The 13,870-nt window shown below is 41.7% G+C and overlaps 2 protein-coding genes across 2 annotated transcripts in view; one reads left to right on the plus strand and one right to left on the minus strand.

Moving 5' to 3' along the window:
- slc6a15 (solute carrier family 6 member 15) overlaps positions 1 to 3,314 on the plus strand; it is a 32,077-nt gene extending 28,763 nt beyond the window's left edge. The window contains 1 exon segment of the mRNA XM_034205545.1: positions 390 to 3,314. Coding sequence (XP_034061436.1) covers positions 390 to 779 — 390 coding nt within the window. The 3' untranslated portion in view covers positions 780 to 3,314.
- Positions 3,315 to 4,262: 948 nt separating this feature from the next.
- Positions 4,263 to 13,870, minus strand: part of lrrk2 (leucine-rich repeat kinase 2) — a 66,765-nt gene continuing 57,157 nt past the window's right edge. The window contains 12 exon segments of the mRNA XM_034205552.1: positions 4,263 to 4,816; positions 5,880 to 6,015; positions 6,105 to 6,173; positions 7,441 to 7,661; positions 8,706 to 8,855; positions 8,954 to 9,144; positions 9,278 to 9,350; positions 10,043 to 10,236; positions 10,727 to 10,939; positions 11,471 to 11,571; positions 12,067 to 12,237; positions 13,510 to 13,670. Of these exon segments, the coding sequence (XP_034061443.1) occupies positions 5,891 to 6,015; positions 6,105 to 6,173; positions 7,441 to 7,661; positions 8,706 to 8,855; positions 8,954 to 9,144; positions 9,278 to 9,350; positions 10,043 to 10,236; positions 10,727 to 10,939; positions 11,471 to 11,571; positions 12,067 to 12,237; positions 13,510 to 13,670 (1,669 nt within the window). The 3' untranslated portion in view covers positions 4,263 to 4,816; positions 5,880 to 5,890.

Below are 13,870 nucleotides of genomic sequence, written 5' to 3' on the forward strand. Positions count from 1 at the left end.
AAATGAGGGGGAAAGGCACGATTTCACATGTTCAGACGTCCTTTAACCCTCAGACAATCAACAGGATGTTGGGTCTAACACAGAGACATTGAAGCACCTGTTTGATCACATCAAGAGAAACATGCTCAGTAAGTGGAGCAAAGGCTCAATGGGACAAAGTGTCCCTGCATGGTCTTTGTTTAATTTGTCAAGTTTACAATTATATAAATTAAATTCAGCATTCACATGCACTAAAACCAATATAACAATACAGGAAAGGGAAAACCCCCAAAATGCATAATACGGCCCTACAGGGAATAAAATAATCTCTCATCTTAAACACATATCATCTCTAGTAAATAAAAGGACATTACAACATCTGAACCCAACCTGCTGTGTGTGTCCTCCAGGCCAGAGAGCAGGAGGTGTTCTTCCCCCCGTGGGGCGTGGTGGTGTGCATCTCCCTGGTGGTGATGGCCATCATGCCGGTGCCCGTGGTCTTCGCCCTGCGCTACTTCAACATCATCGACGACAGCAGCGGGGGCATCTCCACCGTCGCCTACAAGAAGGGCCGCATCATCAAGGAGACGGCGCGGCCGGGCGAGGAGGACGACGACGCCAGCCTGATCCAGGGGAAGTCCCCCAGCGAGGCGCCATCGCCGATGCCCGGAAACAGCATCTACCGCAAGCAGAGCGGCGGAGGGACCGGAGGAAACGAGGCGGACACCGCGCCCAACGGCCGCTACGGTATTGGTTACTTGATGGCCGACATGCCGGACATGCCCGAGTCGGACTTATAGACTGACTCTAGAGACCCCCGCCCTCTCTCTCCACCCTCTGCGTGCGTTTAGTTGGCCGTATCATAAATGTATATTTCGCTTGTAATGTATATTATTTGTAGATATCGTAGCCCCTCTTATTTGTCGTCTCTGAACCTTATATGACTGACTGTGCACCTTTTTAAAAATTCATAAAAAGGTTTGGGAATAAGGTCACATTCCAAACCGCCCCATACACCCGACCCATACCAGCGTTCACTCTGCGTGGTCACGTGGAGAGTCGGCCATATTAAGTGCATTTACCAACCGATGGGTTCAAATAGTTCCTTATATTTTCTAGTAAACTGTAAATGAAGACATTTTATATTGTCATATAGATGTTAACAACTTCATGGTTGGTAAGCAGTGTTGGGTGTAACGCGTTACAAAAGTGCAGAGAAAAATGGTGCAGCCTGGTGTTTACGTGAGGGATGATGTGCAGCGAGGCGGTCGGCAGTTGTTATGCTGCTATACCACATCGTCCTTCACTGGATGTATAATGAGCTGCACTAAACTACATTTTAGCATTTACAGTAAAATACCTAGCCATTCTTTTGCGGTTATTTTGGTGAAAGTAACTCAAAAGTAATATAAAAGTAGTGTAACTCATTACGTTTGAGAGACAGTACAGGGCTCAACGCTAACTTTTAAAAGTGGTTGCCAGGCTGGCAACCAGGCATCAGCTTTTGGTTGCCAAAACTGAAAATACGGTTGCCATTTCTAGTCACCTTATATTTTAAACAATTAAGATACTATACAGTTATACATCAACTTAATAATGAAAATGTGACACAAAAGAATGTTTAAATGCTTTACAATAAGTATTTAACAAACTTATTTGAAACCTAAGTGGTAGGAAACTTGTCCACCCTCAATTGCTGGTATACTAAATACCAGTAGTGCAGCTGTTGTTCTTCACATATCCTTCAAAAAGGAATTGAGCAAGTCACTAGTTTCTTGGTCATCCATTGTCTCACTTTCAAATGTGGGTTTTCCTGACCTTGTGCTGACCCCCACCAGAGATCCACGGGCCCTTCAGCATTGCAGTCTCGGATTGGCCAGACTAATGCATTTCTAATGTTAAATAAATTAAAACCATTCACAGTTAAGAATTAGATATGAATTATTAATGCTGTAAATTACCTGTAATATGTCTAACTATATTTAAAATGCGATAATTAAATATCACTCTTAATACAACAAATAATTAACATGTATCTCTTTTGGGGTGCACATTTGGCTGTTTGCTGCCCTTATTTCTTCATGTTAAAAAGTGGTTGCCACTGATGGCAACCAAAGGCCAATAAGTGGTTGACATTTTTTCGGAATGGTTGCCAATGGCAACCTGGCAACCGTTACTGTCGAGCCCTGCAGTAATATTGTAATGTAACTTATTACTTAAAAAAGACAGTAATATGTACTGTATTACATGTTGGAAGTAACTTGCCCAACACTGTTGGTAAGTACAGTATGCCTGTGTCTAGTCTAGAAGACAGGGTGAGCCAGACCCATGAAGGGGCTCTTCTTTTAAACAGCTTCCTAATTAATAAACCAACTATCACAATATCAAATGAAAAATGATTTTATGGATTTAAAAAAGTGTTATATCTTCCGCTAAGATAAAATGGTCTGTTCCAATGCGTAACAACGACTGGAACTGAGGCGCGATTATGGGAAGTTACGTGATTTCCTTCTTTAGTCAGAAAGAGGTGAGCTTGTCGCTGTATTTGCACACCTCCACCTCAAAAGAAGGAGCCATATTCAGCTGTGAGTGTGACTACAGACGGAGTTAACTCTTTCACGGAGGGGGAGTGTGTAGGGGTCGGTTTGGAATAGGGCCTAAATGTCATCCTTGTCTAACCCATTCGGCTGCGTCCCAAACTCATCTCTGGCTCCTGCTCTCTCTACATGTGCTCCCTCCTCTTGCAGAAGGGCAGTAAAAGTGTAAGCAATAAGGTGGGGGCTCCACCAGGCCTACTTGAAAACAAGAGGTCATGTTGGGACTGCACCGGTGTCTGTGGGCAGTGTACATCTATCCTGCTTCATGTCCTACTGTATAAAAAGTGGTTGTGTATATTAGGATCCATAACTGATAGCCAACCAGTCGTGAGTTTAGTAGCAGTTTAACGATGCAAGATGTTTCCGGTGGGGTCATCTCAGTTCAAACAGCGAGGGGACGGTCTCTGAAAACCACTGAGACAGAAGTGTGCCTAAGTAGTTTATATTTGTTTATAGAATACATGATGGCTGTTGTATATTTAAGGTATTCTGTAAATATAATATAAATATTATAAATATATTTATCTTGATAGTTTGGATATCAACACCGTGTTTTTAAGGTTCAGAAGTACTTCAAATCCTTAACTCTCTCCGTGTCTTTGTTTTTTACTAATGTGCTCTCCATGTTTGTGAGGATCGAGTCCTCCATGTAAATAATTTTTCCATGAAATGGCTTCAAATGCAATGTCTTTTTTTCCCCGTCAAAATTAAAGATCAAATATGGTCCATAAAATGATACTTATGTGACGTCTGTTTTTTGTCTTTGAATGGCAGTTTTTCCCAGAAATTCAAGGTTTCCAAATCAAAACTTTCTAAATAAATCTTAATGTAAAAAGCTTATAAATACCATAAAATCAGACATATAATATCCAACCACAGTTACTACATACTTAATGTAAGAACATACCAAAAGAAGTATTATAATATCAGAAATATGAAATCTGCAAAACCAACTAAAAATGTAGTTTAAAGGTCCCATGTCATGCTTTTCCGGTTATTACCCGTCCCCTTGTGTGTTATGAAGGTTTGTCTGCATGTAAACGGTCTGCAGTCACAAACCCTCAAAGTACACCCTGTAGCGAATAAAACTCTAACACAGAAAAGACCTGTCTATGCTGCTCCAGAACGCCTCGCTGGAGATTTCTCTGACGTGTGAACACCCAAATCAACAACAAATGAATGGACCAATCCGCAGAGCACCTCACACACACCAGGATCCCCTGGCTAACTAACAGGGAGTGACTTGCATAGAGCTCCCTGAACGTTGGTAATAGACGAGTTGGGATGGTGGAGAAATGCTCTCCGCAGACCCATTCTCACAGCGCTATAAACCTTTTTCTTACTCAATATCAAGCCACACTTATTGTTTTTACTTCGGCTGTGAGTGTTTGTGTGCTCAGGATGAGTTTCGCTTGTTCTCGCTGTATCGCCGACCCGGAAACCTGTCCTCGCAACGTCCCGACCAATCAGAGCACACTGGGCTCACAGGAGCTCCAACAAGCCGTTTAGGACAGAGTGAATACACATTTAAATCTATTCTACATTCTCAACAATGGAATTTCGATCAGTAGAAATGGCCATGACATGGGACCTTTAAGTATTTTTACTTTTATAAAAAGAGGAATAACCAATACAATGTTTACACACACTCACGTCCTTCTTGCTCTGAAAACAAAAACAGCACAATCACAGTAAATAAAAGAGCATTTACTTATTGTTGACTTCACAAAATGTAACTCAAATCACATAAAAGCTTTGTAGAAAGTCGGCAGCATATGAGAAGTGGTAAACACACACGTGCAAATAAATAATCAAATATACACTTTTTAAAGGCTATTTTCTTTGGCTTTCTTTCCACTTTCTTTCTAGTTTTTTTTAAAATCATTCAACAGGTAAACAAACACTTCTTCTCAGGAGCTTCCTGAACATCTGCGCTGCTGATAACAACGCAACCCGACCATCTGTGTCCCTTTTGGAAAAATGTCTCTTTACAAATTACAAAAAGATAGTCTTCGTCTGGTGAAACACGGCAAATAAGTGCATCTTCAAAAACAACAAATATTGATGACTTGAATCACTTTTCTTTCAGAGTGGTTCATTGCTTTGTGCTCTCCTTCATTAGCTCTGGGTCAGTGCACTTGATAGTCAGTATGGCTGTCAGAAACTGAGGTAAACATCTTTCTAATGTGAGCTGCTCACACATCCATCCACTGCAGAGAGGATCCCTTTCCACGAAGGATCTGAAAAAAATCATTGCTATAATTATTACCACCATCACGCTTACAACAACTACTAGAAGGGTGTTCAAAGTATGTTTTCCTTCATGATATCACACTAGAGCAGTGCTTCTCAAAGTGTGGTCCGCGGACCACTGGTGGTCCGTGAGCGCCCCCTAGTGGTCCGTGAGTATATTGGTAACATTTCACATTTGAAAGAAATACATTTATTTAAGTTTTTCGCACTCTCGCGGGAATATCTCCGCAATGGAACGAGCTTAAGTTTCACTTTCGATTGCATGAAATAGCCCAGATAAACACCTTCATCACACATGTTGCCACTTGTGTGTACCATTTTCAGGCCATTTGTAAAAAATGATGTGTTTTTGGATATTTGTGGAGTTAGGTGGTCCGCGAGTGTTTTTTTATTGGTTAGGTGGTCCTTGGTATGAAAAAGTTTGAGAAACACTGCACTAGATAATCATATGTAGATAAATGTATGCAATATAACAATACATTAAAAACAATAGGAAACACATTCAAATTATAAAATGACAGAATGAATTAAATACATACTGTATCCTGTGGGCTCAGTATTACATTTTGTCTTATCTTATTCTTTCTTAAACATATATTAAAAAATTCAAAATGAAATGGCAATTGGTGGATATGTTTGCAAAGTATAATTAAAACAACTACATAATGGAAATAAATACATACATTCAAACCTGTAGTCATCATTGAGCTCATATCCACATATATTTACAGTTTGTATTCAACTGTACAATATATGTACATTTTCTTTTCCTGCCAACTTACTTATAATAATACACACTTTACTTCATATCGCTTGTAGCACCAGGTGGAAAATGTATACAATACATTCAAGCTGTGGGCTCAGTCATGATGGAGCTTTTATCTCCACATATGTATATATTATTACAGTATTTGTATTACTGCAAAGCATCTAAGTGTATTTCTTTTTCTGGCAACTTACTTATAGCATTACAAACTTTACTGAATCTCACTATGTAGCAAAAGCATGCTAAATTAATTTAAAGTAATAAAATAGGAATGAAATAGATACCAGCGTGTGGGTCAGTCACCGGGTAGCTGCTCTCTCATTTTGGCGGCGATCTGCTCTCGTTTCTCGCAGTGTTTCGTCAGGTCTTTGACCTCCATCGGCAGCGTGCTGTTCCACACCATCAGCACCGACTCCTCGTCTGTGAGACACACACACACACATTAGAGAAACGACTGACGACTGTTTTCAGCAGCGTGTGGCACAAACAATAACCACCGTCACACTCACCGAACTGATTCGTGTCCTGTGGGAGTCTTCTGCCCAGAACCAGCACCACGTTCTTCCAGTTTAGGGTTTCTGTTCAGGAGGAAATGATCTTTAGTCACTCTTGAAAGACACAGACGCTTGACTGGATGCAGCATTCAAACAAGAAAAAAAAGCACGACCAAAAAGGGGGAATGCAAAACATGTTGAATATAATAAACAGTCAAGCTGTGAGCAGCAGGCTGGCTCACCCAACAACCCAGACAGACTCACTGTGATGGAAAACAGTTTGCAGTGTTTGATGTTTTCTATAATCATTCAGCTTCCTTACCTTTCTGTTGTTTTTATTTCAAGTGTTTTTGCTTTGGATTTATGTAACTCTTTATTTATTCTTGGCCTAAATACTGTTCTGTTTATTTATAAACCCAGTAGAAAGTATAAAATAGACAAAGTTCATCTTGAAGCTGTGGAAAACATGCAAATAAAATGACTGAGTATGTGCAGGATGTATTCTGAGGCGCCCGAGATTATCCCCATCTCACATAAGACATTAACATTTATGCTAATTAGGCCAATTCGTGTTAGGGTGGTATTGAATTAGCTAAATCCCTCCAAATTAACATGTTATATAACTACTTTCACTGTGGACTCCTAACCCGTAGAGCAGTGCTTCTCAAAGTGTGGTCCGCGGACCACTGGTGGTCCGTGAGTATATTGGTAACATTTCACATTTGAAATAAATAAATACATTTAAGTTTTCCGCACTCTCGCGGGAATATCTCCGCAATGGAGCGAGTTTAAGTTTAACTTTCGATTGCATGATATAGCCCAGCGCAACACCTTCGTCACACTTAATTAATTTTACCCTGTGAACCCAAAGGGTTTTTGAGTACCTTAAAAGCACTTAGATAGATCAAATGTATTATAATTATTTATTTATTTGAATTATTATTATCATTTGTTGTAGTAAAAGTAGTAGTAGTAGTAATATTAGTAGTTGTTGTAGTAGTAGTTCAAGTAGTAGTTGTAGTAGAAGTATGTAAGTATGAGTTGTCTGTCAATAAACATCCTCCAGTTTGTGATCTCCTCACACAGACATCATGATACAAAATGTGCAACAGTGTCCATGCATGCTGTCATCACATGGAAATATTACTAAAAGCATGCATAATGAAATATATATATAAACTTAACACAAAAAGTAAGGACATTTGTGTGTGGTAGAGGATTTCCTTGTTGTAACAATTCTTCTATGTGTGTATGTGGGTTGCCAAGAAGCATTGTTTCAACAAAGAAAGAATCTACCAAACACAAATGTCCTTACTTTGGTGTTAAGTTTATAAATGAGAGTTGTCCCCACCTATGAGAGCGGAGCTGATGCAGCGGATGGAGGCGCAGCAGGGCCCCACCACCTGCAGAGGCTGGTGTTTGCAGAGCTCCAGCAGCAGCAGGTGCCCCCCCCGGGTGCCGATCCACAGGGTCGCAGCGCTCTGCACCAGCAGGGCCTTCACCTGGGCCCAGGGGGGGGCCACGTCAGGGGGGGGGTCCACCTCGCTGGCCTTCTTACAGCCGGAGTCATCTCTACAGGGAGGGGGGTGGGGGGGGACAACACAGCTGCAGTCACACACACACAAGACCTCCAGACGACAGTTTCATCCCACAGGACATCAAACTGTAAATCCTGAGCTCTGTGAAGTGTCACCACTCACAAGCTGTATGTTTATAACACACTGTTCATTTCTACATCTCAATTCAATTCAAAGGTGTTATTGTCATATGCACAAAGCTACAGTGTAGAAATGGCAATGAAATTCTTCTGACCTGAGCTCCTCCAACAATGCAACATAATAATATAAAAATACAAAATAAAAAGTAGTACAAAAAGTCCATATACATGTAAATAGAATATGATCTGTACAAGAACAGAATGTGAAATAAATGTAAATTAAGACAAAATTAAATACGGGTTATTGCGTGGATAACTATTTATATAAATAAGTATATTGCAAACACATCTGTTAACAGTCCTCATAACCACATGTTTATATATTAATACAGTATTTAGTCTTGTGTCTTTACTGTCTTGTTGTTGAGTTCTATGTGATTTAAAGACCATGAGCATTTTAAATCAGAGAAAGTGTTTCTGGATTATCCAAAAATCACCATTTTGTTTTCTGTGTATAACATGTTTGTTATAATGATATATTTAATTGTATTTATTTTTATTTGACCTCTATTTAACCAGGATGGGTCTCATATGCCTGTTTGGCTTTCCAGACAGACTCAAAACAAACCCAGCACAGACAGTGCCGATGCTAGAGTCTGTGGGGGCCCTAGGCAAACATTGACTGGGGGCCCCTCGAACCAGCTTTTCATCACCACACACCCCCGGAGCGGAGCAAGGCAACGAAACTTAAGTTAAGAAGCAGCATTGTACGGCGCACTACGCATGGGGCCGCCTTGGGGGGGTTTCCCGACATGTCGTTGCAGTAAATGAAAGGGTGTTTCATGTTGTCGCTGCTGTGGACCTTCTTAATCTACTTTCTTTGGGGTTGCCTGCCTTGCATGTCCGCAAGCGGCGACCCTGAGCACAGAGCTCTGATCGATAAATAAAGAGATATCTACCTGATGATCTGAGCGCAGTCGATGGAGTCCACCATCCTCTCGCTGCGTTTGTCCCAAACCTCGACCACAGGCGTCCCTTTGCTCAGGTAAACATATTTATCCACAACCATCCGAGACACACACGCTTCACTGGCCAGCGACCGCTGCTGCCTGAAGGATACAACAACATGATGACAGTTAAACTTCAAACTCGATCTCACTCTAATCTCATTCTAGACCCCAAGCTATCCGTTGACTTATGGACTCACTGAAAGATGAGGTTGGGTCTGGTGTCGAAGCTCCTGCAGACTTCGTAGTCGGCGGTGAACGAGAGGACCCTCGTCCCGCAGCCGGCCCACACACACCTGCTGTCCAGAGAATACACAGACTGACCCAGACACATGAGCGGCGTGCTGCCGCTGCCCACTGTGAGCGACTTCACCGGCTGCCCGCTCTCCTGCTGCAGGGGGGGACGAGGAGAGAGGGGAGGAATACAGTTTGGTACATGTAAAGCATGGAAGGAGAAAGTCTGAGCAAAAATGTTAGATTTTAAGAACAAAAACTTGATCTTCCATCCATTATCTAACACGTACCTTTAGTACAGAGTCCTCATAGATGGTAAGGACTCCACTGGCGGTCCCAACCAGCAGGTAATTCTTTCTTTGGCTGAAAAATTATACAAAAAACATAATAAATCTACCTGAGGGGCGGGCTTATAGTGAGGGGCGGGGCTTAGAGTGAGGGGCGTGTGTGTGTGTCTTTCAGTGAGTCCATAAGTCAACGGATAGCTTGGCGTCTAAAGTCGCTTATTGAAACTCAGCATCATGACCTTATTTAACTTTTAAGATGACAACATTAGTAACAGTAGGAACAATTTAATCAACATGGTTTCAGAACTCGAAATAACCCTAAATCAAATTAGCAAAACTGTATTTATAAATGAAAATGCTTAAGACTGTTTAATCTCACATATCTTTTGTTAATTTCATTCACTAGAGACCATAAACAGCCATATACCAAGGTGCCAAAAGTGATGACAGTGTTGGCATTCAGACAATTGGTCAGTTATTTGTACTTTTTGGCCAGATGAATTACATTTTCATAAACCTCTGAGGATGATTCCCTAAATATTTAGCAGACCCTGAAATGTAAAATACCCTGAAGCAGCCATGCTAGATCCAATACGCCTTCTAACCAAGCATTACAATAAATATATCCTAAAATGTGCAATGGATGTTCATGTTTCTCCCATCTTGAAACTTATATTTTAATGACCCCCCCCTCATTTGTTTAAGTCAGACCAATACATCCATTCGTTACACGAGAAGTATCATCATACATCAAATATAATATCTTACGCTCGACGAGGGTGCACGTGGAAGTAGAGCGAGGTGACGGCGTCAGTGACACTCTGCAGGTGGTGCCATTTCGACGGGTCCTCAGTGCTGATACACACCAAGTACCCTGATTGGGTGCCAGCCACCAGCCAATCACAGGCCTCCGTTGGGATTTGGACGGTCACGAGACACAAGACAGGACTGGTGTCGATGTCCTGCAGGAGGAAGAGAAGTAAATGAAAGACCTATCTTTTTAATTTGGCTTGTAATTTGGGGCAATTGTAATTTTGTTGTAGTAATCACTGTTCATGTTTTATTGTTTTATGGTTCAGTGATATAACTCTTTCTGTTGGTTTATACCCTGTTTTTAATTATGTTCCTCCTTTGTTAGTGTCATTCTTTGTCATACTATAAATGCTATATAAATAAAGTTACTCCAAATATTTATCGAATCTTACATCTATCGATCATAAATCTATCGATTAGATTTATGATTCGAAACTTACAAAAGTCCGGCTGAACAAAACGTGCATTTCTCAAACGGGTCCGTTTTCCACAGATCTTGTTTTTTTACAATATTCCAAAATCCTATGGAGAAATCTCGTTGCTTTTTTGTCGAGGGAACTACAAAAATGGCCTACAAAAATCCGTCATCACTGCTCCACTCTATAGCTAATAATTAGGGTGTATTAGCGCTGTTGGTACCTGTGTAGAGACTGCGTTGGTGTCCAGGTCCACGGCTGTGATGAAGCCCCTCCTCTGGGTGCTGCTGCCCCCCCCCACCCAGGCTGTGTGTCTGATGGAGGGTCCGTCCCCACTGCCAGAGCTCACCGTGAAGCACTCAGTGTTGAACGCACGGGGGACCACCAGCTCCCTCATCAGGCACAACATCTGGCCCGAATTCAGCCGATCAAACACCTGCACACACCACAGAGGACACACATCATTAGTTTTGTCATAAACCTGGAAATGAGTCGCCATTTCATATCACTTCTGGGTTCAATCAAAGTTCATGTTTTTTTAAGCCTGAAAGAATACCCCACTAAAAAGTGACTCAAAACGTCAAAACGTCGAACATTAGCCGCCTTTAGCTTAGCGGTGGTGAGGTGACGTAATTTGACCATGATTACGTTTATTTAAAGCGTTACAGTTGCTTTGTACTTCTTGTGATTGCATTTACGCTTCAAAAACAATAAGTGGTGTCAATATATGGAGATTATCTTGGTGAACAAAAGGTGTAAATATCATAAATGCGTGTTTGCCACAGAGCTTAATTTCTGCAATATTCCAAAACCCAAAGGAAAAGGCTTTTTGTCGAGGTAGCCCTTGTTATGCTAACTCCTAATGTGAAGTGCATTGTTGGTTGCAGCAGTGTAACGTTGTTGATAACACCACCAGGGGGCGCTCTAGATAAACGTGTCTGTACTTTACTAAGGTCCCATTTCACACCTGAGCAGAAGTGGGTCGAGCCTGAGGACTTTCCTTCAAACAGTCCTTCATCAGCTCCTGGAGGCGCGGCCAGGGGGAGCAGCCGTAGTGTTTCACTGGGTCTGTGGACGGGACAGGAGAGTCAAAGGTCACTCGGGTATATGTTGAGGGGGATTCTGCAGTTCATTAAACCACATTTAAAAAAGGACAACATTTCTTAAAGTATGAGTACATTTAAAGGTGTAATCTCATGACATGTTATAAAAGCACTAACAGGAGTAATAGCTGATATCAGTCTTTAATGATGACGCCTTCAAAAGAATCAGAAACTGGTTTGTTAGCAGGTAGGTTGACACGTACGAGGAATTTGTTGTCGTGGTGCAGACATACAAGTAAAACAAAATAAAAAAACACAGATAGAGAACTATTTTAAGAACACTAGAATAACATAAAAAAGGGCGCTCAAGTCCCACCTATTTACCAAGGCCTTCAGCCCCTAGTTTATTTGTTGTTGTTTGTCTGACTGTTTTTTGTTGACTCCTGTTTTTCTATAAAGCGACCTTGGGTCCGCGGAAAGGCGCTATATAAATCTAAGTTATTATTATCATTATGATTACCTGGCAGTTTCCCCTGCACGGCGACCTCGTCGAACTCGCTGGGGAACTTCATGCCGTCAGAGATGCGCTCCCCACAGGTCAGCAGGTCGTAGAGCAGCAGGCCGAACGAGAACACGTCCGCCTGCTGGTTGTAGATCACGTTCCCTCGGGCGATCTCTGGAGCTCTGAAGCCTGCGAGATATAGAGAGGAATCCATTTGAATAAGCAACAAAGTGATACTGCCCGTGAACGTACATGTTTTATCATGTTCCAGTAATGTATGTTGTTTTTATTTGATTGTATTTACTTTAAAATGACATTTGTCTTTAAGGTTGACTTACAAAATCTGTCCAGGGACTACGGATGAAAAATAGACTCTTGGCTAACTGGCACATTTACAGAAATGTTCATTAATGTGCACTGTCCCTGTTAAATAAATGAATAAATACAAATAAATAAACTGTAATTGCAGATCCTCATTGTGTATTTCTATCTTTTTTTTGTCATTGCTATTACTACAGTATAATTGTCTTTTTATGTTATCTCTGTTGGAGCCAATTTGCTTTGGGTTGTGCACGGGGTTTGTCTATGTGTGTGAACCAGAGGTTGCGCTAGACTTTTTCGCTGCCCGTAATTTTTGACGGGCAGGATCGTAACATTTCCGTCAAAATCCATTATTACCCGTCGGTCTGTACCCAACTGACGGGGGGGGGGGGGGGAGCACGCTCGTGAACTGTCAACGCGGGGGGGGCTCGTGAACTGTTAACGCGCCGGTGTTATGCCGTGTTGTGTATGCCCACTGCACCTCGCGGGGAGCGCGCCACAGCGTAAAGCATAAACTCCCAGACATTTCAATGATTTGTACGGCATAGTTAGGTCTGGAAACGACATCAGGGCTTAACACCGGAGCCCTGCTGCGGGGAAACTTCGGCGCTGTTCTGAGTTTGTTCTAATCCGTCAAAATGACGGACTGCTTTCAGATTTTTCCGTCATTGTCAAAAGAATTCCGTCATAGACAGAATATATTCGGTTAACGCGACCTCTGGTGTGAACGCGTCATCATCCAATCTGCGCAGGTAATTAACCTATATATGTGGGCACGGGTGATCAGCTGGGATAAGAGGTTGAAGAGGAAACCACACGGTTGAAAAACGTGATTGTGTCTGAGCGTGTGCGTGATCGTTATGTTTTAAACAATATTTTAGATACGTGAGTCTTAAAAGAACATTTTAACCGTGGACAAATAAAGCATTACAAATGACGTCATGGTGGACCTCATCCTTCACCACAACACGCGTTGGGAACTCTGACTGCTAACCTCCATGAGTGGCCTTTTTTGATGAGCGATCGCCGCTAAAAAAAAATTGTATTTCTTTGTTATATAGCTCCTGTTATTGTGTTAAATAAAGTGTTTAAAAAAGAGTGTAAAAGTAATAAGAAAGTAAAAAGTCGGGAGAGTTTCACCTGGCGTTCCCTCGGAGCTCCTCACCCCCATGGCGCAGCAGTACTGAGCGATGCCGAAGTCTGTGATCTTGGCGATGATCTCCGAGTCCGCCTTCAGGTTGAAGAGGAGGACGTTGTGCGGCTTCAGGTCCCGGTAGATGATCATGGCTGAGTGGAGGTACCTGATCACACAGAAAGAAACGGACAACGTGGATTCTATGCCATATTTTTATCATTTTTGACACTGTAGTTTTTTTTAAATCTGATTCTGAAGATCCGTATCCATTTAGAAAAAATGTCTGAATCGTAATGCTAATTTTGGTTGATGATTTTATCAAAAAACATATGAGATATTATAGTATCTTTGCACTTAGCCTACATC

Source organism: Gymnodraco acuticeps, unplaced genomic scaffold (assembly GCF_902827175.1).
Source record: "Gymnodraco acuticeps unplaced genomic scaffold, fGymAcu1.1, whole genome shotgun sequence".
In the NCBI taxonomy this organism is placed as follows: Eukaryota; Metazoa; Chordata; class Actinopteri; order Perciformes; family Bathydraconidae; genus Gymnodraco; species Gymnodraco acuticeps.